The 26,712-nt window shown below is 39.8% G+C and overlaps 1 protein-coding gene across 6 annotated transcripts in view; it reads right to left on the bottom strand.

The window, feature by feature from the left end:
• Nostrin (nitric oxide synthase trafficking) overlaps positions 1–26,712 on the bottom strand; it is a 56,770-nt gene that overhangs the window by 6,856 nt on the left and 23,202 nt on the right. For 5 of the 6 annotated variants that reach the window (XM_040294423.2, XM_021727274.3, XM_040294425.2 and 2 more), the window contains 9 exons: positions 25,130–25,192; positions 24,841–24,922; positions 22,186–22,248; positions 19,682–19,780; positions 13,617–13,742; positions 5,756–5,854; positions 5,523–5,648; positions 1,665–1,773; positions 671–759 (listed from right to left, as the gene is read on the bottom strand). In XM_040294423.2, coding sequence (XP_040150357.1) covers positions 671–759; positions 1,665–1,773; positions 5,523–5,648; positions 5,756–5,854; positions 13,617–13,742; positions 19,682–19,780; positions 22,186–22,248; positions 24,841–24,922; positions 25,130–25,192 — 856 coding nt within the window. Of the gene's footprint in view, positions 1–670; positions 760–1,664; positions 1,774–5,522; positions 5,649–5,755; positions 5,855–13,616; positions 13,743–19,681; positions 19,781–22,185; positions 22,249–24,840; positions 24,923–25,129; positions 25,258–26,712 lie in introns of all 6 variants that reach the window. The other variant, XM_078017536.1, reaches the window with a different exon arrangement.

Genomic DNA, 26,712 nt, shown 5'->3' with positions numbered 1-26,712 from the left:
TGAAAGTGAGCCACAGAATGGGTGTGTGGACACACTTACCTACCACTATAAAGTAAAAAAATCACTAAGTCAAATCTGGAGACCATCTGCACTAAATTTTGAGCTCCGCTGAGCACTATGCTAGTACTTACTAAATAATATTCCATCCTCACAAAACTCTTTGAGGTAAGTTCCAATGTCTTTATTTCACAGATGGAAAAACCAAAGTTGTCCCAGGTTTCTGTAAGCTGCAGAGCTAAATCCAAACACAAGGCCTTCGTGAATGCAAACCCTGTATTTTAGGAGAATTTTCTTAACTGAGTTAAAGTGCACATCATTTTATTAGATAATGGATCTATTTTGGAGAATTCTATTTAAGATACTAATATATATATATATATATACTATAATAAGATACTAATATATATATATTAGTGTATATATATATATATATATATATATATTTTTTTTTTTTTTTTTTTTTACCAGTGTCCTTCTTTTAGAAGATACCAAAGCAAACATTTTTAAGTAGGTGGATTTTTCCAGATCCCTTCCACTACCTATAAAGGGACTGGCCCAATAAGCTTGACTATAATGTTCTGTCCCAAGAAAGGAAAGGCACACATGGGCTGGAAAACAAGTATTTTAAAAATAACCCTTTCATCACTAGATGCACTGTGCAAATATTTACCTCATCCATTAACGCAGCTGTGTCTTTCTGGCTCTTTGCATCCGAGAAGGAGGAGCTGCTGGAGTACACAGTAAGCATTCGCTCCAGGCCTGAGAATGAAACAATATTTTTGGTCACTTTTGGTCACCATTCATCCTGTTTGGTGGGACACAGCTGAGAGCCAGTCCCCCTCAAAGGGGTTCTAAACCTAGAAATAGTATTTCCTCACTGGCTGGGGCAGTTCCTGTTATAGTTGTTATTAGTGAATGACAAATGAATTGTTCACTTACCTTCATTTAATGAAATTTGATAATTACAGGTGCTTTAAATATCTTGATTGTTAGTTTACAAGATGAGATTTTGAATTCCTTTTCGTAGGCCCATTCCAGTAATTTCTAACATTTACATAATGTTAGGCTCTTCCACAGTATTCTGTTTACATCACTAAACGTTTTCTGTCTTGGATTTCCTATCTGCATTACATTGCAATGAGTTATTGAGATCCGTGTAAAACAAGCTGGACATATTAGAATTGCAAGTATGCAGCTGTTTTCACCATCTGCATTGCATTAGAACTGCTTCTCTTTCTAACATTCCTAATTGCTAAGGACAAGGTTGAATTTGAATGATTTTTCACCTTATTTCGAAAGTTGTAAAAAGAAAGAAACAGAGCAAAAATTCTGCATGGCAGGTTTAACATATTTTTAAAATCGCACAAATTGTCTCTCATTCCAGCCAATTTCCAAAACACAGTAAAATGCTATATTTCTAGAAGTGATAGTATAGTACTTATTTAGCTCTCCTAAATAGGCCAGAATGTTATTTTACACTTTTTGCTTTCTCTTGTCTTTTTTTAACTTTTTCTTTATTCATACGACTTAGGTTTGATGTGTGGTTCTTCAAATGAGATGACCCCTGGCCCAGTCAGCAAAAGCAGATTAATCCTAACTTGGAATTAAAAACTCTGGGTATGATATTTTTCCTTTATGGACCATTTGAAGAGATAATCACACACCTTCCCTGTCTCTGGAGGCTTTTTCAATGTCTTTCTGCAGTCTCAACAATTTCGGTTTTATTAAAGACTTTCGTCTCTCTTTATCCATTGCATTGTTAGGGTCTTCTTCCTTCAGGGAAAGAAAAAAGATGTTCAACAACCTAAGGGGAAAAAGGTAAGAGTTCCTACTCCTAGTTTTTAATGAAACTTTCACTGGCTCCATTTAATTTTAACTTTGCAGAAGAAAAAAGGGAAAAAGAAAATCAGGATAATCTTTAGTTTGCACACATTGTTCTACCTGCTCTAGACCTGATTAATAAGAAAACGTCTTGTACTTACAGCTTGTAAGTACACAGCTGAGCTTTTTCTATAGCAGAACAAGTTATTCTTGGAGGAGGAGACTTACTTTACTTATTTGACTTTCTTGATCAATAAATCTATTTGTTGGATATTTATTGTTCAAGTTAGAGTCCTTTGATGGTTCAAATATCATGTTTAATCCTCAGGCTAGGATGGCTTCAGGCTAGGATGTGAACTGGGTTCTACACTTGTGAAATTCCATGCTCTGGCCCCAAATGGGTTTATCATCTAATTAGGCCTTGAAGCATGACATTACGAGAACTAGCAATGTGTCACAGACATCCATGAATGGTGCAGGCAGCAAGAGGGGAGACAGTCAAAAACTTCCAGGGGGCTGGAAGACCTGACTGACTAGGACTTTTCAGTAAAGTGAAAGGAGGACAAAGGGCACTCCAGGGACATGCAAAGGACAAAGGGGGGACTCTGTGCAGAATGCTTTAGGAACAAGTAGAACAGTTGCTTGAGCAAAAAACTAGGGGAAGAAAAAGTGCAAGCTAGGCCAGATTTTAAGGCAGAAGCAGAGATTTTTATCCCATAGGTTATGAGGGACTACTAATGATTTCTGAGCTTTCACTGGATTATCTCAAGGCTTAAATAACAAAAAAAAAAAATATTAGGATGGTGGGATGGGGAGGTGACTCAATGTGAGTGGACAGAAACCTGTGGAGAAAGAACAGGGGAGGAGGCAGGCTTCTCTGATAAGGAAGGAGGAGAACTAGGATCCTGAGTACCGGTGGAGAGATGAGCTTCGGGTGACTCATAGTGTAGAAAGGAGCTTGAGGATGGGGGACAAACGGAGTAGCCTTTGTAACAATGTCATAACATGACTGAAATGCTTTATTTACATATTATGCATTATAAAAGTTTCTCTATAATCTGTGCTGCATACAATGCTTACAACTACTATATGAGGTTGGTTTTGTCCTCCACACTTTGACTATGACACAGAGGAAAGGAGGTCCAAGCTGAAACAAAAGTATTCATTCCTAAAACACAACTACTGAATTACTGTGACCCCAGGTTCTCTACCTCACCTTTACACATCTGCCAAGAGCTGAGACCTGGCTGAGGTCACACTCTCAGGTGAGCTGTGGCTAAGCTGATAGGACACCTAACTCCAACCGTTGCTGGAAGTCCCTCCTTGCTGGAAGAATGCCAATCATAATCTAGCTCCTGTGCCAGTTCAAGACTTTCTTTGTCTGGGAACATCTATTATTTAAGCAGGTATTTTCAGGGCTGAATTTGTTCCAGATTAACTTTAAAAGGAGGGGAGGGCGTGCATATTGATATTGTTTAACTTCCTTAACTGTGTTCTTCTTTGTCAAAGATTTGTTAGAAAGATGATCAGTACTGGAGGAGGCATATAAAACCACAGATACCATCTTTTGAACATGACATTACAGTAGGCTTATAAATATTTTCACATTTTTGAAGTCAGATTGTTCTCCTGCCTTGCTCTGGTCCATGTAAACTTTGGAGCACTAAATAAAAGTCAGTCTACACTGGGTGCCAAGGAGTATAGACATTGGGGTGCTTTGATGTTAGGATATCAAGAAAATTCTATTCACTCATTTTGAGACAGTCTTTTCTTTTCAACTGAGATATGTGGTTGTGAGTTTTGGTGCATCAAAGCTTCATAGACAACAAATAAAAAAATTCCATGAACATGAATTAAAGATAAATCATCATATCGATAGCCTTGCCTTTCAGTAGAACCCTAGGTTAATTCCAAGAAGAATGGCACTTATTCTGTTGATAGGCTAGTTAATCTTCCTCTTGCAATCAAACTCCCTTTCCAACTCCCTCCTTTACCTTGGTGTCTGCTTCAAACAGACATTGCTGTTGCTAACATAGTTCACTTTTGCCAAGGTATGAAAAAAGACTCGCTCAAGGAAATAACTGGCTCCTTGTTGCTGTTTGGAGAATGGGGAAGGGGACCTGTCAGCATCCACTGCTCACTCCACCTCTGCCTCTCCCTTCTCTCCTCATCTCTTGTTCCCTGAGCAGGGGTCAGGGTTGTTGGCTTCAGCTATGCATTTAATCTAAGAGGAGGATATGACCAGTGGACTGTCAATAGATTAGAGAGGGATAGAATTCTAAACCGGGCTGGAAAGAAAAAACTAGAAAGGAAAGAAGAAAAAAAAATTTTTCCCCTCTCAAAAGAAAATCTTATAGAACATCACAATTATGACTAAAAAGAGGCAAGCAGAGGCCCAAATCTTTGAGGCATGACCCAAGAGGACAAAGAATTAACCAAAAGAGCAGAGACAAGATGCCTGGGCTCTGACTAGAGACAATGATCAGTTTCCAGCATGAAAGGTCATTCCATAGAGGAATCACCCAAATACTCTCAAAATTTAGTCCAAGTTTTTCAAGGGAAAGGACCATAAGCAATGTTGATAGTGATCCCCACCTTCTAGGATTTGTGCTTTTGTGTCGTCTCCTCCCCTTGAATGGAGACTTAGTTTTCTGACTTCCAATACCCCCCACTTCTGAGCTCAGCTCACGGCACACCCTGATTCCTTTGGGGGCACTCTGGCTATGTCTCTCTTGGTCACTCATTCAGGGAGAATCAGGTTGCCATGCAGTGAGATGTGGAGAAACCCACATGGAAAGGAAATGGTGCCTCCTACTCCCAGCCAGCGAGGACCAGAGGCTGCCAACAGCCACTTGAGTAAAGTTGAAGATGGGTCCTCTCTCAGTGGAGCCTTGAGATGACCCATTAGTAGTCCTGGTTGGCACCTCCACTGCTGCCTCATGAGGGACTCTGGGGACCCAGCTAAGCTGAGCATGGGTTCCTGACCCATATAAACTCAGATAATGTTTTAAGTCATTATGTTTGGAGGTAATGTGCTCATAGTGATTTGACATAGGACAGGCACAATATGATATTCCTAGATCACGAAACACATCTGCCTGGTATTGCTTTTCTAGAAGACTACTTTGATTTCAATGTCCTCCAAAGTTCAAGTGTTGGAAGTTTAACACCCAGTACAACAGTGTTGAGTGTTGAGAGGTGGGTCCTTAAGATGTGATCAGGCCATCAGGGGACTCCCTTATTATGGGAATAGTTTTCTTATTAAAGAAAGTTTGGCCCTCTCTTGCTCTTTTACCCATGTGACACCTTTTGCCACATTATGATGCAGCAAGAAGACCCTTCCCACATGTAACCTTGTTATCTGGGACTTCACAGCTCCAAAACCACAAGCCCAGTAAACTTCTATTCTTTATAGATTACTCAGTCTGTTGTATTCTGCAACAGCAGCATAAAACAGATGAAGACAAAGTCTAAACTGGAAGATTCTAAAACCCAGCAAGACCTTCTTTCCTTCCAGAGAATACCACTGCCCAGTTTGTAAACCACACATTGTATATATTTTATTTTTGTAGACAATACAAATAAAACATTTTTACTTAACCACATTTCATTTATAGCTATTTTCAATTTTTTTTGAAATGCGTTTTTCAATGTATAATGAAGCCCCTTCCCCAAGGTAACTTCCTGTTGGTCATACTTACAAAGTAATCGGTCAGTAGGAATTCAGATTTGTTTTCTGTAGATAAATTTGCAGTTTCTTCTATTAGCGCTTGGATTTCTTTTTCGACATCAATCTTGTTGATGGCACAGTGAATCTGTGTGTGGCACTGCAGAGCCAAGGAAAGCAGAACAAGGTTGTTGAAGAAATGTTGCCTGCCAATTTTTTTTTTTTTTTACCCTGCATGCCAAACATGGAGAAACCTTCACTACTCACTGTGGTCAGGGTTTGGCCAAAAAGAGAAATATGCTGGCTGTACTGGTTTAAGTTATTGCATAGAAGTTGAGTTCTTTCCTTCTCCAGGTCCAGGATGCTCTGAAGGGGATGGAAAATGAGGTAAGAGTGATCATTTGGTATGCAAAACTGAAGTCACCCATCAATCACCAACACACCTGAGGACAGTCTGAGCATACTGCCACGATTTGCCTTTTTACTACGTCATATCCAAACAGCAATGAAGGGAGGTTTCCAGGAGAGAATATGAGTTGGTGTCTGTCCTATTTTCTTCCTTTAAGATGGCTTTAACTCATAAGCTTTCTGTGGGATCTTTTGCCCCTGAAGGTGTATAGGAAAATGCTATGGGGTAACCCATGTTCACAAGAATGCAGAAAAAGCAAAGAAAGTACTAAAGAAGCACCTCTGATTTCTAGAGAAGAGTGAAGCTCAGTAAAACCCATGTAGAAACACATTTAGACAATAAATACTTTCCGGATCACTCATGGTAGACACAGAGCATTCTGCTAGTCTCTGTAGGTGCAAAGATGACGAGGCACATTCTCTGTTTAAGGAGACTATCTGACAAGAGCAGGATCTGAAAGACTGATCGATTCACAATCTTGGCCCAAAATTAGGCCCTGGGGTCAGAGACTATTGCATGAGGTGGGAGTGTGTGGAATGACAAAAATTCCACAACTGGAGGGTCATGACTTTTGGCTCAGAAGTGTCAACAAGGAAGCAAAGGACATCACTCTTGCCTCATTACCTATTCACATTTTTGACCAAGTTAGCTATTAGACTCTGGCCACTCAAGTTGATGACTGGTGTTTTTTAGAGATGGTGGAGAAGTTCAACAACTAGGTGGAGTATGCTGGGGAGATTTGTGGATCATGTAGGGGCAGTGAGGCTGCTGGGTACAGGCCCAGAGAAATCTGAGCCTTGATGGAGATGGCAAGGGACCAAGACAAAATTCTCCCCATTCTGTTTTTATAAGAACGGAGGGTCACATATTCATTCTTTTATCTAGAGAAGGCCGGATTTGCTTTCATAGCTGCTATCCCATCTCCTATACTGACAAAGTACTTGTACTTGGCAAAAACCTTTCATGAGGAAGGCTTTGGGGAAATTAGCAGGTATCCTACCATTGAGAAGAGATGACTATCTTTCCTGGCCATTGGTATAGAGGTGGGGCTGGAGAGAGTCCAGAGATCCCTGAATTCCCCATCCTGCCTGGCCCTGCATGCCTGATCCAGTATTGTGCTCTTCTGCATCCTTGCACTGTTACTTCATCTATTGTATTAAGTAATCCAAACTTTTAATTCTAATTTATTTTTTAAAATTATAGTAAAATGTATATAACATAAGATGTACCATTTTAACCATTTTTAAGCATCCAGTTCAGTGCCATTATTATGTAACCACCCCCAGCATCCATTTCCAGAACCTTTTTCTTCTCGTAAAACTGAACCTCTGGTGCACACCTGTAATCCCAGCAGCTCTAGAGGCTGAGGCTGGAGGATCACAAGTTCAAAGTCGGCCACAGCAATTTAGTGAGGCCCTAAGCAACTTAGTGAGACCTTGTCTCAAAATAAAAAATAAAAATGGGCTAAGGATATGGCTTAGTGGTTAAGTGCCTCTGGGTTTTGGTATCAAAAAAAAAAAACCCACAAAACAAACAAACAAAAACTGAACCTCTGTACCCATAAAAAATCAACTATTTCCCTTCTTTCCCCAGCCCTGGCAACCATCATTCCATTTTCTGTCTCTATAAATTTGACTCCTGTAGCATCTCAAATAAGAGGAATCATATAATATTTGTCCTTTTGTGAAGTTTGTCCACATTGTAGCATTTTCTTCCTTTTTAAGATCAGATGAAATTCCCATGTAAATCCATGCTATATTTTATTAGCGTAAAGTCATCTTTAGCCCTTCTTTTAAAAGCAAGTGGTAAAAGGCTCAGTCAATAATCATGAACATCTACACCCATCACATAGACATTTAGATCTTGTGCCCAAAGTCCTGACATTTTATCAGAAGCCTAGATCTGTGACCCAGAGGCCACTTTCTCAGCTGTGTCAAAAGCCACACCATCTTTCTAAGTGGAATGTTATTGATTTCCTGAGTCTCTCTCCAAAACTGCTGGTCCCTGTCATTTGAATGTGACCATTTGCCTTTCTGTCTCCTGGATAAAGGATTAAAAACACAGCAACTCATCAAATATACTGCTTCTTCAAAGGTCAGAATTGATGTGCCTCATAACAAATGTGTACAACAAATTCTGCTCCTTTGATTGGATCTCAGGTGGGACAATCTTCAAAGAAGAAAAAAAAAAGTCCTTCTGCCATCAAAAAAAGATGCAGAAACCTGATGTTTCAGTTTAGCACTATGCGCAAAGGACTAGGGGAAAAAAAATAAATAAAGACTGTCCCTGATGGCAGCGGTTTCTTTAATAAATGCTGAACCATTGGCATCAGTCTGAGGCTAGAATAACTGGTGTTCTTTGGCAGAGATGGTAATGTTTAACAGATTTTAATTACATTTCAAGGAAATCATTAGAGTGATCTATGCTTGCTCATAAAAAGAGGTGGAAATAAATTCTATGTGGAAAGGAGAAATCCATATCTCATTTAATGAATTATTGCTTCCCATTATCTTGTTCTTTTGTATAAAATGGGCAATCCAGAGACATGACACCCTGGAGGACCTCTGGCTGTCCTCTTGTGTTTTCACAGTGGCACATTTGAAGAAAGTGTAGTCAGAGAGTTGTCAAGACACAGTAGATTTAGGGCCTGTCTGCGGCTCAGGCATCATGATAATTCACCCTCTTCAGTCACTCTTTTCAGTTCCTGTCACTCCAACAGAGGAGCTTGAGGGGACTGTGTTTTCATTTAAATTGCTTTCATAAAACTAATGAAAGAAATATCATTCTCTTTCTAGAGCAAGGACTCTCAAACTTCAGAATGCCTAGACGTCACTCAGAGAATCCCTCAGAGATTCTGATTCCTCTGAGAAGGTGCTCAGGAATCTGAATTTTAACAAATTCCCAGCTGCTTGGAGATATCATAGGGCCACAAAGGGGCACACAGAAATACCTTTAAAGTCATTCATTATTCTTCCACCCAGAATGACCACTACTGACATTCTAATGAATTTCAGTCTAGGTATGTGTGCATGATTTTATTTTCTAATTTTCTACCAAATTATCCAAATCTGATATCCTAGTTTTTTTCACTTAACCTCACACATGAGCAATTTCTCACACCATTCATCTCTGAAGATGATTACTTTATAATAGTCTATTGTAGGTATATGATTCATTTAGTCACCCCTTTAATGTTGGTTACTTGGGTTGTTTCCCTCTGTTTACTTTTTTTTTTTTTTTTTTTTTTGAGTGCTGGGATAGAACCCAGGACCTCTCAGAACTCTTACCACTGAGCTACATCCTCCCATCTCCTTTTTTTGAATAGAAATCCCGGTGTTGTTTTCAGCTACTTCCTTAAGACAGATCTGTAGAAAGGAAATCACCTTTTCCAACAGGGGTCCTAGGAGGAAATTAAGCTCTAATGAAGCCAGAATTTAAAATAGGCAGTCAGTGTAGATAGATAAATCAGGCTAGATTGAAGAAAACAGACGGGTTTGGGTCCCTGAAGGTCCCCGAAAGCGTAGTCTGCACCTTGTGAGATTGAAATGTTAAGGTTCCCCAGAGCCCTTCCTATACTGCCCCTCCTAAAGAGCTGTTAATGAAGCAACTCCAGAGCTGACAGGGAACTGCTAATTAATTTGCCCTGGCCCCCACCGGCTTCCTGCCCAGATCACTCCACCCTGGCCCCTCCAGCCCACCTGTTTCCCAACTTTTGGCCTTCCCACCTGTCTCTGATCACGTATACAGGATGAGGGGAAATGAACAAGAAAGGGAGAAGAATGCAAAAGAACAAAGAAAACTTTAGATATATCAAAGGGATGGGACTTCCTCATTCCATGGATTCTGCGTTTGGTTTCCCTTCCTTAGGGGAGAAGTCTGTTCTGGAGGTAGGTGAGGTGTGGCTGGAGGAAGTGGTTCTTTGGGGGACATGCCTATGGGGTATATATTTGTATCTGGCAAGTGGAGTCTCTCTCTCTGCTTCTGATCATCATGTGAGCTGCTTCTCTCTGCCGCATTCTTCTACCTTGTTGTTCTGACTCACTTTGAGCCCTGAGGAATGGAGCTGGTCTTCTATGGACTAAGACCTCTGAAACCCTGAGCCCTCAAATTAACTTTTCCTCCTCTACAGTTGTTCTGGCCAGGTCCTTTAGTCACAGCAGCAAAAAAGCTGACTAAAACATCGAGTAAACTTCCTTGAACAGAGTTTAATAAGTTTTCTCTGAAAAAAATTTCCAAAACAAACTCAGAGCAAGAAGTAATAGGATACTTGCTAGGACTCTAAATTGAATTCTTATATCCAACTTTTACAGAAGAATGGTGAGGGAAAGAAGACCAATAAATAAATAAATAAATAAACAGAATTGAAAGGCCCTAATTGTCCCATTTCTATCACTTGCACTTTTAATGAAATTCTCCTTTAATGAATTCAGCCTGTCTTTATATGTTGAATTCTCAAACCATCTTGGGCAGATTACTTCATCTCTCTAGGAATCTAACATTTTACTCTTGAGTTTGGAAATATACAAAAGATATAGAAGACATAGAGTAAGGTAGGTGAGTCAATGACATGTTGGTAAAGGTTGAGTGGGCGTAAGTCAAGGAAATGCAAAGTCAAGGCAGCATTATTGGGGTTAGATGGAACAAGGATGACTTGACAGAGGTGGACTCCAGTTGGGTCCGGTGGCTGTGGGCTGGCACTCGGGAGACAGAAGGGAGCTCAAGGGAAGGCGAGTGAGAGGAGCTGTGTCAACCAACGGGAGAGGGAGTGTGATACTGACGACCTCCAGCACAGCAGCCACAAAAGTCTGGGACACAAGAAGCATGAAAAACGTCCTGCTCTTCCTTAAGGAGATTATGACTTTCAGGAGCTATTCCACCTGATCTGGATTCCAACAAAACAACCATAACAACAAACAAGCTCAAGTTCTTCAACTTCAGCAGGCTTTTTGAAAAGTAAATGAATGTATATCAGGATGACTTTGTAAGAAGAGAAGATAATTTCCATAATGCTTCAATATAAAAATAAGGATTGCTGAAGAGATGTAAGGGGAGAGTAGGAGAATTTTAATAGGAGTCAAGGAAACTGAGGTAAGGAAGATATAGTGAGAGCCTTGGATGATGAAGCTAGTACCAGGGATACCTGACACAGTTCAAAGGCCCACTCAACCCGTTGAGAACCATTACTGTGGCTCACTGCAGTGACATGGGTAGAAGCCAGGGGAAGATGGAGATGCTGAGCTTACAGATTTTTTCTCATAGCCCTTGAAGAGTGCCTGGAAGATGGAGTGGGAGATGCAATTTCTCTCCTAACAGAGCTGTCAGAGGAAGCTGACTTTGTGGAAGCTCCATATTCACTGGGAAGTCTTGGAATTCTTGGGAGGGGAGAGTCCAGGCTGGAGAGCCAGACTTCAGTAGGTAGGTAGGCTTGAGATGCCTGGCCCTTCCTCATCATCTGCACCTATAGCCTGCTCAGCATAAGCAACGGCAGCCAGGATCCTGTTTCTTCTCATTTCTTCCCATCTTTGGGCCAAGTTTTTTTTTTTTGGGGGGGGGGGATTGAACTCAGGAGCACTCAACCACTTAGCCACATGCCCAGCCCTATTTTATATTTTATTTAAAGACAGGGTCTTTCTGAGTTGCTTAGTGCCTTGCTGTTGCTGAGGCTGGCTTTGAACTTGTGATGCTCCTGTCTCAGCCTCCCTAGCTGCTGGTATTACAGGCATGCATCACCATGCCCGGCTTGGGCCAAGTTTTCATCTCTCCCTCACTTCCTCCTTTGTCTTTTAACTTGAAGGTGGTTGAAATGTGCAAGATTTAAACACAGCCCATCGGTTTCTGCTAACCTATATCCTTCCCTCTCCCAGTTCTTACTGGGGTAGAAGCATAGTTTAGAGGCCTATGTTGAATCCCCAAACCATCTTGTGCAGGTTACTTCATTTCTCCAGCCTCACTTTCCTCAACTATAAACTGGGAATAAAATTATGGTCCTCACTTGTTGTGATGGCTACAAAATAGGATGCACACAGAAGCACATAGCAAAACGCACGCCCATGCTGAGCACCAGACACTTGCCAGTAGGTCACTTCTTCAAACTGCAATTGCTTTAAACATTTTTAAAAAATTTTAAACACATGGAGGAAATATAAAACAAAAATATTCATGTTCTTATCAGATTGATAATTATTTAATTTGGTCACATTTACATTGACTTGAAAAATCGAGAGCTAAGCTACTCATATATAGAGTTTGAAGAGGGTTTCAATCCTGGGCCATCCACAAGCTATGTGGCTATGTGTGGCCATCCTCCATGAGCTCTAGTTGCCTGCCCCACCACATAAAGATTCAGTCAATGTGTATATGTTTACGAACATACCACATATAAACAGTACAGTGTGGGTGTGAGTTCAAGAATTTTAAAAAATTTACAGATTGTATAAATGGTACATTTCTTTTCTTCAACATAATGTTTTAGGTTAATTCATATTTAAATATAGTTTTAATTAACTTTTTATTGCTGAGTATTCATCTACTTCCAACTTAGAGCACATTTAAGACTGCTCTATTGGTGGGTAATAAAAATTGTGTACAATCTTTTTCTCACCATGTGATTATAGACAATTCTGTAATAAACATACTCATGCATTATTCTTGAATGTAAATGTGTCTTCAGGATATATGCCCCAAAGGGGAACTGCTGTATTGTGAGTATGTGTACATTTCAATGTTAGTAGAGACCATTAATTACATACACTATCTTCTAACCTCCTTGTTAATACTTGATATTTATACTTCCTAATTTTGTGATTTTGATTGAGCATCTCTTCATATGTTTAATGGTGATTTTGATTTCCCATTTTGTGACTCTCTTGTTGATATCTTTTATTAATTTTTGTTGGACAATTTGTCACAATTCATTCTTTTTAAAATTTTTTCTTTAGTTGTTGAGGACCTTTCTTTTTATTTATTTATTTACATGCAGGGCTGAGAATCAAATCCAGTGTCTCATGCATGCTAGGCAAGTATTCTATCACTGAGCCACAACCCCAGCCCTCACAATTCATCCTTATGTCTCTGTCTGTACCACTAGGGTGCATTTCTTTCCCTTGTTCTGGGGTTTAGAATGAGGGGCACTAATCTACATCCCCAGTCCTTTTTATTTTTTATTTTGAAACAGGGTCTTATTAAATTGCTGAGGCTGATCTTGAATTTGCAATCCTCCTGCCTCAGCCTCTAGAACCTCTGGTATTACAGGCATGCACCACAATGCCCGGCCCAAAGGTGCATATTTAAAGTGTTAGGATAGTACTTCATTCATTGTTATATATTTCCAGAGTCCCATGCAATTTCTAACATACAAGGAAACTCCATAAGTGATCACTGTATGGGTCAGCTCTCATGCCTTAAAACTCAATTCAGAATACCTAATATTGAAGCCTCAAGTTACGTTTTTATTTAACAGAACTTTTTAAAGTTAGCTGAATGCTGTTGTGACCCTTGAGAATTAGGAGCTGAAACTCTGGGTAATAATACTCAATAAATGTTTATTGGTACTTCTATCCATGAAGAAATGGAAACAATGAGAGGCAATGTGGTTTGTCTAAGGTCACATGAGAACCAGAGCTAAGACCGAAATAGGGTTTTTTAACTGTCAGGCTGACCTTCATTTCCAAGGTCACACAAAGCTCCATGGAAGAAGAAAAATGTGAATGAACAACATACCTTGTAGCAGTTTTCTAGTGTATTTTCCCACTTCAGTCTAGTAGAATAGCCTGCCATGTTTTTTTGGTAGTAATTTTCATCTTCCTTTTCCAGCTTTTCAGTTGATTTTTTCAGTTTATTGAGAAGCTAAAGCAAAAAACATTGTCATATATTAATTAACACTAGTATGAAAGCTCTTTGTAATTCCAAAAAAGAATTACATGTGGCCTAATGATATATTTCAGTTATAAAAAATAACTATAAATGACAACACCAAATATATTTTCCCAGAATAAACAGATGGCAGAACCAGAAGGAAACCTAAAAGGTCTTTTCAGTATGAAACCCTCAATTTTACACATGAAGAAATTGAGGCTTTATATATGAAATGATTTGCTTGCATTTATCAAATCAAAGAAAAGGCCAAATGACAGTGCATTTGAAAATCAGCAATGCGGGTCAAGGATCTCCAATTTACAAGTGCAATCTACCAATAAATCCTATTGTTTCATCTGGTAAATCTTTTAGGTCCTTGAATTTCTTACCAAGACAGGTAGAGACTTGTGGAATTATATAATTTTTAGAATAGAGCTGGCTATCATCCTGTCTGACTATCTTGAAGCCAGCAGTGGACATTGGGAGTCAGACTTCCAGAATTAGAGTCCTGGTTCTGGCTAGGAGAAGTTACTTAGTCTTCATAAGCCACGATTTTCACGTTCTCTGATGGGGATGATGATAATTCCTGTTTTGCTGGGCTGCTTTGAGGACTCATGGGTAATGCATTGTAAGGCACACAACACCTAGCAGAGCACTCAAAACACCAGTGACTGCAATTATTACTAATGAAAAGCCTGAGGTACAGGCCCCATGTTCACTGCCAGTTAGGGACACCTTGATAGATGGTATCCTCTCACATTGCTTCCCAAAGAGTTCCCTCCTGCCAATATTTGCCATTTTTATTGTTACGTCTTCTGGTACATTGAAGTAACACAGAACTTCCAGAACCACAGTAATTAAATTTGATGATCAAAATGTCCAGACAAGCAATTTCATATCTCTGAGAAATGAGCAAGTTGATTACATGAATGATTTTTAAACTTTAGCATGCCTAGAACAACATGGCATGCTTGTAAAATGGCAACTTCCAGGGCCCCACATGGAGCAATACGGATGCAGAAGCTGGAACTTGGAAATCAGAATCTTCACTCCCTCCTCAGATGATTCTCATGCAAACAGTCCTCAAACCACACTTTAAAGAATAGCAAGAACTTCCCTGATTTTAGCAGTGTAGGAATTTCAAGGACAGAAACAAAGGCTTTAAGAACGACCCTCTTTATGTTTAAGGACATTTTGACTAATGTCACAATAATGAAGAACATCCATCCAAAATGCTGAATATTAATACCACTCACTTTATTATTCCAATTGATATGCTAGCTGTGATGTATGACCTACAAGGACATATGTATTTTAAGTGTAATGAACCACATCTATTGAGAAACATGGCTTGTGAGTTTTAACCTGATAATAATATAGCGAAAGAGCCCAAAGAGTACCAGGGCTGTACTTTGCTAAATCATTGTCCTTAGATTCTTATGGAGAATGCTCAGACACCCTGCAGTGAGAACTAAGTTGCTTTTGATTTTGTGTGTGTGTGTGTGTGTGTGTGTGCACGCGCGCACGTTGCTAGGGATTGAACCCAAGGCCTTGTGCATGTGAGGCAAGCACTCTACCAACTGGGTTATATCCCTAGCTCCTAAGTCCCTTTTGAGATGACCACTCACATTCATCACTTCATGATGGCACTACTGACCACAAGTTTCTGCATAGCAAATGTATAGAAAAGAGCCCCAAATGGATGTAAAAAAGAATGTAGACTACTGTTTTTATTTAAGACATGTCCTTTACTAAAATTTATCAGTATTCTTCTTTCCTCTTGGAAAAAACATCTTATTCATTTATTCACCGAACATTTATTGATTGTTTACAATGTGTCATGGGTTCTTTCTCTCTGGGAGTAGAAAAGAGAACAACATGGGCTCTTTCTCTAGATCACATAGGCCAGTGCCTCCCTGTGTGTTAAGGTCTAGGAACTCCAGTTTGACAGAAGGGCTTAGGTGTCACTGGGGCACCAAGAGAGGTACCTAAACTAGTCTTGGAATTAGGAAACCACTTAAGCTACACACATAGTAGGCGCTGAAAAAAAAAATTTAAAAGATCCCTATGTGAAGAAACCTAAAATGGAAGTAGAAATTGGTGAGGCAAAATTTTTGGTAAGACTGGAGTACACAATCTGGGAGGGAGAAGAGTGCTCGTGAGCTGATGCTGACAGGTCCCCACAGTCAAGTCAGGGATGGTCTTAAGGGCCACAGAACAGAGTGAGGACTCTATTCTGAGGCTACTGGAAAGACTTTGAAGGCTTTAAAGAAGAGAATGGCATATCAGATTTGAGTTTCAGAAAAGTCAACTTGACCTGCCTATCGGGATAGAAAGGAAGAGACAACACAAAAGGCAAAGAGCACACTCTGCCAGTCAGTGGAATCCCGACTAACAATGATGGTGGGTCAGGAAAGAACAGTGGCAGGGAGACACAGAGAAGTGAACAAGCTCAAGAATTTGGTGGCTTAGGTGTTAGAATTGGGAGGATATGGCTGGATGGTGATATTCAAACATCTAGAAAACAGGAATACGGAGGATCTTTGGTAGAGACAAATGATGGGTCTGACAGTAGATGTTGAATGTGAGGTGACAGAAAGCAGTTTGTAAACTGGTTTAAGCTGGAGATAAGAAATTTAGGTACTTCAGCATAGATATGGTAGGTGAATCCTTGAAAGTCTATTTGACTGCAGGACCTCAAGGGTACTGCATTGGACACTGGAGACACAATGGAGATTCAAACAGAGTAAGAGAAAACCTCCGAAAAGGCAATATACATAGATTGGGTGGAAAAAGGAAGTGCATAAGGAGCCCAAGACAAAATTTCCAGAAGTAGAAGGAAAAACAAGAATAACATTTTGCTCAAGGTAAAGGAAGAAAATGTTCCTAGAAGGGGAAAATAAGCAATGTTTAATGCTTCCAAGAAGTTCGGTAAGGTCAGCACTGGGAAGTACCCATTGCCTCTCACAACAAGGAAGACTTTGTTTTCTTTCTTTTCTTTTTTTTTCTTTCTTTCTTTTTTTTTTTTAGGACATCAGGAACACTCTGAGTGGTGGGTGAAATGGTGGGGAAAGCTGGATTAGGGTGTAAGAAATGACAAAGATGATGAGATGAGGAAGTGGAGACGGAGCACAGACAGTCCTTCAAAGAAATCTTACTGTAAAAAAAGGAGAGAGGATAATAGAGGAATAGGAACAGAGTCATGAAAAGGCTTCTGACTTTTCCTGCTGTCCCAGGACAGGAAGTGCAATGGCTGAATGTGTGTCTCCAAATTCACGTTGGAATTTTGAATCCCAAGATGGTAGCATTAGGTGAGGGCATTAGGAAGCAGTGGTTAGGTCTTGAGGGTGGAGTCCTCATGAGTAAGATTAATGCCCTTAAAAGAGGAACCCCCAAGGTCTCTCTCACCCTCTTTCTGCCCTGTAGAAAGAGGAGGAAACCAAAGGATTGCAGCCAGCAGCCGGGGACAAGGCCCTCTCCAGCACTACCAGGCGCTTGGCGTTCTGACCTTAGATTTCTAATATCCAAAAGTGTGAGGAAATAAATGTTTGTTGTTTAGGACACTAGGTGATGAGGAGGAGTTACAGCAGCCTGGATAGACTGAGATGCTCGAGGAGGCCTTGGGAGCAATCCCTGGGTGGCACTTCAAGGGATGGGGGGAAACCAGAGGGTGTGTGAGAGGCAGGATGGCAGGAGCTCAGGACACAGGAGGAACAGGGCTCTCCACTGGGGATATGCAGATGCTATTTCTGGGGGAGGCAGGTGGCTCTGCAGCCGTCTGTTCACTCTTCGAGGTAGAGAGCAGGAGAATCTGCTGTGTGTGGGTGTGAGGATGGAGGGGGGAAGAGAATGGAGGCTTCCATCAGCTTCTGGTGAGAACAGGGACTGTTCAGCAGGAAAACAGCAAGAATTGCTGAGAAGCACAGAGCTACCGCTCAAAGTGGAGATACAGATGCTTCTGTTGAAATGAGAAATGAATGCTGCCATAGGTGTCCCACTACAGGACGAGAGAACAGCCACCTGATTAAGCAGAGGAGGTGGGATGAGTCTTGTGGTGTAAGAACAGGCTAAGGTCATGGTTGCAGGACCTGCTGCTGGAAGGCAGGGGAGGACTGCAGACTTTCACCTCCCAGAGAAGCTGCTAATAAGGAAGGAAGAGGAAATTCAGCATTCAACTGTGCAATCTTTTTTCTTTGTATTACTTGACATCAATAAAGAATAGCTCCTAATGAGGGCTTGGAATGCCTGGGACAAATCCTGGTGCTGAGCATTTTTGCACACTGTGGGTTAGCCTCCTTGGAAGCTGCCTCATTATTCAACACTTATTATAACTTCAAACTGTTAAGACTGACATGTGAAGAAATAAGAACCTCGTAAAATCTTGCTAACAATGAATGTAAGTTATTTAACTAATAGTCTCTTTGGATGAAATGATTGAGCTACGTGCGGTGACAATTTTCTTTTAAGAATGTTTGGGACTGCGGCAATGCTGCCTGTATTTCCTTAGGGGTATTCTGTCTTTTGAAGAAGGTGCTGAATATTTCAAAGGTTTCTCATCTGGGTCACATACCACGTGAGGTGTGCAAGATGACCTACAGGGAGTGCAGGCAGAAAGTAGTTGCTTTTATTCCTGCACCCCAATATCATTTGTTTTCATTTTGGCCTAAGAACACAATTATCAAGCTCCTATTGAATGCAGGACTAGACATTGGTGCCTACATATGAACAGTTGTGGATTCTGAAGTGGCCTGGAGAAAAAGCAGGGATTCTGCAACATGAGAAGATGCCATGGCCTTTTCAAGGGTCTTTTCTTCACTTCCAGCGTCCTGGGCCAAGGGCCATTGGCATGGGCCTAAATCATGTGGATTTGCAGAGTTATTATCCATCTTTGATTAGGTTCATATAAAAATGCACACTTGTCTTTAAAATATTTTTTTCTTTTTGAATTTATTTTTATTGGTACATTATAGTTATATGTTATGGTAGAATTCATTATGCCATTTATGCATGAACATAATATAATTTGATCAATGTCATTCCTTAATATCTTTTAGAAATATTTCTCCCAGGAACCTATAGACTTACGTTGCTACCTAGGAAAACCACAAAAACAGCTGAGCTGATACTTTATTTTCCTCCTGGTTATAAGCATGCCATTGTCCACATTAAAAGCAAAAACTGGTTTATCCAGCAAGATATGAAAAAAATCCAATTATTTAATTATTTTTAAAAGTTTAAATTATCAAAAGGACTGGTAGAAAGATAAATTAATACTTACTATTGTTAAGGCTAAACCTTGCCTAAAATATATATTTTGTTTATACACTTATTTAATGGTTGTTACCTAGTGATTATATAGACATCACAATTAGCTAATCATCTGAAATATTATTTCATCTGTCTCATTCTGCAAGTTTCTACTTTATGTCTTATAATGTTCATATTAGTATAATATATATAAAATACCATACATCTTTTCCAACATATAAAGTATATATATTTCTTACTTACTTGGAGTGTGACCTGAGGGTTTTTTTTCCTTCTACTAATAAGATTCTTTTTTTTTTTTAAATTGTAGATGGACACAATATCTTTATTTATTTATTTATTTATTTTTATATGGTGCTGAAGATCGAACCCTGTGCCTCATGCACGCGAGGCAAGTGCTCTACCACTGAGCTATAATCCCTGTCCTTTAATAGAGTTCTTTATTTAAAAAAATTAAGCTATTGGCCTAATCTGTGATGTCAGTAATATCTTCCAAGAATATTTATGGGCCCAGAATAATTTGGAGACCTTTCTCATGCCTTGCCAACCTTCAGCTCTACAGAGAGTAGTAGAGGAAGGAACCAGTTAGTTCTTGTGTTCCCAGCTCAGGGCAGGAAACCTGCCTCCAAGCCACATGCACCCAGCCGCCCACACCCGCTTACCTTCTGCTTCTCCTTCTGAGTCATGGATTGCTTGGAGCTTTCTACAAGATGGAAAAGTGCTTCATGCTTCTTAGTACTCACCATTAATTTTTTCTTAGCCTACAGTCAAAAACATACAGACAAGATAAAAAGGAACAGAAGTGAATATCCAGAGCCAAGCTCTTTTGTTTTGAACCAGGCATATTCAAATGCTAGCTTGAACCACTGTGTAATTTTAGTTCTTCGTTCCCTCCCTCTTCTCAAAATCTACCTAAAATACCGCAGCAGGGAACACTCTGCTCTGAGAACCACTGTGCACTTGGTCATTGCATGGGGTGCACTCAACATTTTGCTCAATCAAGAGAGGTCTGAAAGCCCAGAACACTGTCCTAGCTAGCGTGGTTTTACCATATGAAGTTACAACAAAAGCAGAAGGCCACCGGCATTGTTCTTTTGAGAATCTTAGCTGGGCCACAGCTTAGATTATTGTAAAATGTTGATTTAAAGTTTAAGCATCGCTGGAAACCTTGCTGTCTGATACCCGGCATCCTGTGTAATGTCCTGTGTTTGTTGCAGGTGGGGAGTGAGGGGAGAGGTGGGGAAGGAAGAAGCACTCCATATCTCCTGCCCCGTGGATGCATCAAAGCTTGGCATGGGCTCTGATTCCGGTGACCCTTTCTTTTTCTGCACAGTTGACCTTGGCTGAAAGATGATGCTTCAGAGAGAAAATAAGCAAGCAGATTTTGGGTTGAGTTGGAGTCAACCTGTTCAGGAACTGGATCAATTGAGAGGTTATTTGGGCTTTTTACCTCAAGATTGCAAGGCCTACAAACATGGATAATAAAGGAGGAAACCTGGGTTTCACCTTTGGAATCAGAGGCACAGCCTTCTACCTCTCTTAAAACATGTGAAGGCTCAACAAAAGGACATTCAAGGAAAAGTAACCCATAGCACTTCCCCCCACCTTTGTCAGTCACATGGCTGCTGATGAGTGAGAGCATGAAGCAAGAGGCTTGTCATTAGAGTTTCCAAAAGAGACTGTTTCATTATTGACATGCTGAGTTTCTTGAATTGCAACTGGAGAGAAAATTATTATAGCTCGAGAATTTTATGTTTTCTAATTTCTATTACTCTTCATGAAAAAATAAAATCATTTTGTTGAGCAAAATGACTTGGTAGAAACTAGGAAATGATAAAAGTTTTTTTTTTTTTTTTTTTTTTTTTTGGTTCTTGGAAGCAATTGTAGCTTCAGAGTGATTTTTTTTTTTTTTTCCGGCTTTTGGTCTATTGTATTAGATTTCCTGTGAAAGCTGAATATTTAAAGAAAATTGGTTTATAAAAACAAATCTTTTTAAAAAGAGTTCAGAAAAATCAAAAGCAGAACTTAAAATAAATGACTGAATACTTTTTCTGAGACCTTTAGAGATTTATTATAAAAGTGATTTTTATGAGCTTTGTTTGAGCAGTACAATTACTGTGGGTATAGAAATTCATTTATCTCAAATATTTCTTATTCATGTCCTTAGTCTGTGGAGTCCTCAGAGTCAGCAGAAGCTTCAGAAGCAATGATGAGGCCACCTGTTTCTAGGGCATCTCTGGTCATTTGGCACCAGGAACTGTTTACTTGCAAATGTTCCTTCTGGGCACTAACACTTAGGAGATGCAAAAGGAAAATTTAAACTCTTAAAGTACAAGTCCTCTCAAAGGATATCATTGGGTTTTCTTAGCAGATTTCTTAGTCTCTTATCCTTCCTAGTTAAAATGAGCTTCTGTTAACCAGATTATTCTGGAATAATCTGTACATATGGATTCCATCTGCCATTTTCTCTGTTAAGAACCTATAATGGTATGCTGCAGCTTCCCACATCAGTTCAGTATTCCTCTCCTTAGAATTCATTCACTATTTACTGCATATATTATCTAGCCAACTAAATTTCAAATTGCTTGAAAACAAGGATCATATCTTAGTATAGTATTATGCACAGAAAACAGACTATACCTTCTTGTGAAATTGACATATGCATTTCACTTGACATTCACTACCCTAATGAGGTCAAGATCACCAAAACCCTTCTCCCAATGAAAATCTCAAACTCAGATGATGTTTGTCATGTGCCCTGAGTTTCAAATTAAACAGAGAAGATAATCGGTATAGTGTAATGGGACAGAGCAGTGACTCTGGAGTCCAAGAATTTGTAAGAATTCTTGGTTCAACCATTAACCAGCTTTATACCCTTGGAAAAACGACTTTAGCTCTCCATCTCAATTTTCCCATGTGTAAAATGGGACAAGGCAAGGTCATATACTACACTGGGTTGTTGTGATTTATGAATAACCATATTTTCAGCCATGTTCTTCTTTGGCTTAGTTGAAAGACATGTCTGTATAATAATTCAGGTGAAGAAATATTTTTCTTTGCAGTTAGCACTTAGCAGCACTAGAACATGGTATGATGCCTGTGTAAAAAGGAAAAGCTTCAGTATTGAAAAATTAAGGTTATACAAATGTTATTTGTGGATACTTGCCTTAATTTGCTGATTCCAGTTGCTGATAACAAGATTTGCTGTCTTTTCAACTTCATTATCAAGCTGTTGAAGAGAAAAATAGAAAAACGTTTTGCTTTCTTCTTGTTTAGTCACTGCTGTGGACTAAATATTCACGTACCCCCTAAATTCATAGGTTGAGCACTTTTCCCTCAATGTGAGGGATCTGGAGGTGAGGACTTCAGGACTTGATTGATCATGAGGGTGGGGCTCTCCTGCATGGATTGGTTCCCATACAAAAGAAGCCTTCAGGGCTGGGTTTGGGGCTCAGTGGTAGAGCACTTTCCTATCTGTGAGGCACTGGGCTCCATTCTCAGTACCACATAAAAATACATAAATAAAATAAAGGTATTGTGTCCCTCTACACAAAAGAGGCATTCAGAGGTCCATTGCTCCTTCTGCCATGTGAGCACACAGCAAGAAGATGGCCGTCTGTGAACCAGGAAATGTGCTGGTGACTGGATCTCAGAATTCCCAGCCTCCGGAACAGTGACGAGTAAATTTCTGTTATTTTGAAGCCACCCGGTTTATGCTATTTTTATAATAGCAACCTAAACTAAGACAGTCATAGTGCTGATTTAATTTTGGAACAATCACTCTTACAATCCATTGGGTTTCAAAATTCTGTAGCAAACATTTCCTGAGGAAAGCAGCCAAACTATCTTATCTCTGTGTCAAGTGGCTCCTGGCAGGATTTGGAAAAGTAATGAGTTCCAGTCTATAATGATGTGAAAAGCATATTCATATATGCAACTGTGTGGAATAGGCACTTGCAGAGGCTGGGTCACTGCTGGTCCCATCACATCCTCTTTAACATCAATCCATGTGGCAAAAACATCAGCACCATGAGAGCCAGTACAGTCCTGGCCCTGATAAGTTTAATAAATGTCTCCATTGCTCCTCATGTGACTACTGCTTTAATTTCAAGAAGACTGAATTAACTTTTGAAAAAAGGGACAGTGATAATAATGATGACAGTGGACTTGGGCCATGCCCCAGGGAGAGCAGATATAAATTAGGGTGGAATTTTTTTCCCTGGTCCACAGACTCAGCATATCAGCTATCTCTCAACCACTCTGAGAATCGGCAAATGCAAAGCTTTTATTTTCCCCAGGTGATTAAATTTAGGATACAGGGTTTATTGTAACAAATGGAATGAAGATGGTTTTATGCACTATACCCCTTTTGATCCTACAGATGTGACTGGAATGTGGAACAAGTTCACTTTTAAAGATAAAAATCTAATCTTTTATCTTTTGTGTGAGAGTGGGACAGAAAGGTCAGGTACAGTATGGGTGTGTGGGGGGTGGCGGGTAATGATAAAAAGAGGACAACAAACAGCAGTTTGGGGGTCATGACATCAGCTACCTAAAGCCCTGTGATAAACTGTCATCACTCTATGCCTAATTTATAATAAGTACTACAGAAATGCAGTTATCATATGGTAAAAGTATATTTTGTAATTAATGAAATATAGCTTAGTGATTAGTTTTTATTAAATTGATTTGCAAAGGTGGATGGTTATGTTGTTTTCTAATATTTCTCGTAAATTTCTACCTATCACCCTAGCCCTAGCTAGAACATCCAGTCTGGTAAAACATGTGTATGTACACGGAAACATCAATTCTACTTCCTAACTCAGTTAAGTGAGTTAGAATTTAAACATTTTTAAAATTATTTCTCTTTCATCAGAGCATTCACAAATCCAACCCCAATAGAGCCAAGAAGCAATTTATTAATGTGGCATTGATGTGGCCTGGAAACAACCCAAGGAGTTTAACACCTGTAAGATACACAAAGAAAAAGGACCACAAACAAAACTATCCAGAAGGAAAGGCTTATGGGAAGACCAAAGGATACCCTACAAGAGGACCAGGTGCCCCAAGGGAGTTGATTAGCATTTTTTTTTCAATTTTAAGAATATTTGAGAACTGCATTCTATTATCATCTTTACAAAATCCAAAAATGATAAGAAAATCATCTTTATGAATTGTGTTCATATTAATAAAACTGAAAAAAAATCTACAAAAAGTACAAAGCATGAAATAGCGATAACCAGTAATTTCACCTCAAGGTAATTCTTATTAACATTTTGGGAAGATTCTTCCAGATTTTTTCTGGGTGTGTATGCATAGCATAGCCTAAAAATTGAGATGATATTGTTTGTTAGATTGTTCTCATCCTGCTTTTTTATTCAACACTACATTGTGAACAAATCCCCATGTGATCAAATTCTTTTTTACAATAGGATTTTTTATTTCTTTGTGTTTTTGTTGCTGGTGATTGAACCCAGGGCCTTGCACACACTAGGCAAGTACTCTTTTCCCACTGACCTACATCCTCAGCCTTCTATAATAACATTTTAATGGTTGCATAGTATTCTATTACTTGCCTTTATCATATTTGTTTTATTTTCATAGTCTGTCTTTGAATGATGAAGTATTTGTCACTTTTCCACTACTTTAAATAATGCACTAACAAACAGCCATGATCATAAATCTTGGAAGTGTGATTTTGATTATTTTTATGTTAAATTCCTAAGAGCTAGTATCACTTTTAGATCACCTTTTTTTCCTCCACTGGCCACAGACAGAAATCTTGCTTTAAACAGGGAAGAAAAGAAAAGCTTTGACTCACCGATTTCCTCTTTTTCTCTTGCATACTCAGGACTTGATGAGTTGGTTTTATTGCTTCCAACTCAATTGCTTTGCCAAGTTTTCTGGAAATAGAACATAAAGACATACAATCATTGTCTTAGGGTTTATATCTACTTTCCCAATTACTTCCCAGGGAAATAAAATGGCATGTTATAGCACATCAATTCAGTGCAAGTTTGAAGTGGAATATTTGTGCCCCAACCCCTTTGAATATGTGTGACTCTCCTTGGGGCTGGAGTAAGGCCAGGGTGGGAGGGGGGCACACTCACTGATGCAGGTCCGCTGTGGATCTCATGCCCTCCGAGGCCCAGGCCCAGGCATTGCTGAGACAGCTAGAGGAAAAAACATGGTGGGGTCGGGGAGATGAACAAGAGTACGTGTGATTTTCCCGTGAACTCTGAGAAACGAAGCATACTGTGTTACACTGTCAGTGGATTTTCTTCCATAAGCATATTTCCATTTCTCCAGGAGATTAAATTCTGCCAATATATTTATGTGCACCATAGTCATTATATATACTATTTTTTACCTCCATAATTTTTTTAATTTAGATTTTCATCTTCCATTTCATGTCTGTAGAAAATCAGGCAAATCAAATAGGTGAGGAAGAGAAGAGATGGGAGATAGGATGCTGGGTTAGAAGGCCCTCAAAGACAATCTCTTGGGTTTCCTCGCTTTACAGATGAATAAACTTGTGAGTCTTTGAGAAGTGAAGTGACAGAGGACTTGACACCCTGCTCATGTTCTGATTGCTGCTCTTGGGGTTGGGATCCAGCTTCTGCTCCCTGCCAACTTTTAGTACCACATCTCAGACCTTTCCGAGTCCTTTCAGAGATACTCCAATTGAACACAAAAGGGAGCACCGCCAACTCCCCAGAAGCAGAGGAGGAGGAGGATTAGAAAGCGTGATGCCATCTTCTCCCATAGAAGAGATCCAGCTCCTGGCAGCCGGTATATAGCCTGCCTTCAACAGTCAGGGGAATGAACCCTATTGCATTAATAACCTCCAGGGACAGAGCCCATGTTGATTCTAATGAGGAGGGAGAGGAGGAACCTGCATCCTGGTTAAAATCTGAACAGTGCAGAGGTCTTCTTCTCTAAAGCCTGAGTTTGCACCCTGTAGACAGAGAATGGAAGAGCTGGACCAAAATACCCTGACCTTTTTACACCTCCGAAGACAGGAACAAAACCAGGCACAAGAGAGGACCTACTGTGTGCTGCCAGCGATCGGAAAGCCCAGAAAAGACATAACAAATCTATATTGACAGGAAGCAGATGAGTGGTTGTTTGGAGCTACAGACAGACCCTGGGGATTTTCAGCATGATAAAAATGTCTGTTTGGGCTTTGGTTTGTTACACAGTACAAATGTGTCAAAATTGACCAAACCAAATGCTTCAGATTGGTGCTTAGTACTGCCTGTAAATTAATCCTCGATAGAGTTATGCGTGTGTGTGTGTGTGTGTGTGCGTGTGTGTGTATTTTCTTCAAGGATGCCAGGCACAATGTTGGGGGAGTCTTCCAATGGTCCCTTAGAGCAATTGGAGAGCAGGGAAAGAGACCTGGAGGGTTGGCCTTAGAGGGGCTGAGTCTGGAGGCACCCTTCCTCCTGTGTTTTTTGTGTGACCTTGGCAGAATCACTTTCCTCTGACCCTCCCTCAACTGATAGTTTAAAATAAAAACACGTTGGGATATCTGAGCAAGTAAGTACCTAAAACAGATTTTGGTATGCAAAAGTTCAGTTGATGATTATTAGTAAATATACTGATGCTGGTTAATAGAACATTCCGGACATGCCAACTCTTTGGTGGTACTATGCTGGATGCTAGGGTTGCAGCACAATAAGACACATAC

This window comes from Ictidomys tridecemlineatus, chromosome 7 (assembly GCF_052094955.1).
Source record: "Ictidomys tridecemlineatus isolate mIctTri1 chromosome 7, mIctTri1.hap1, whole genome shotgun sequence".
NCBI lineage: Eukaryota > Metazoa > Chordata > Mammalia > Rodentia > Sciuridae > Ictidomys > Ictidomys tridecemlineatus.
The sequence above is the reverse complement of the archived record's forward strand: the minus strand, read 5'-3'. Positions and strand labels throughout refer to the sequence as shown.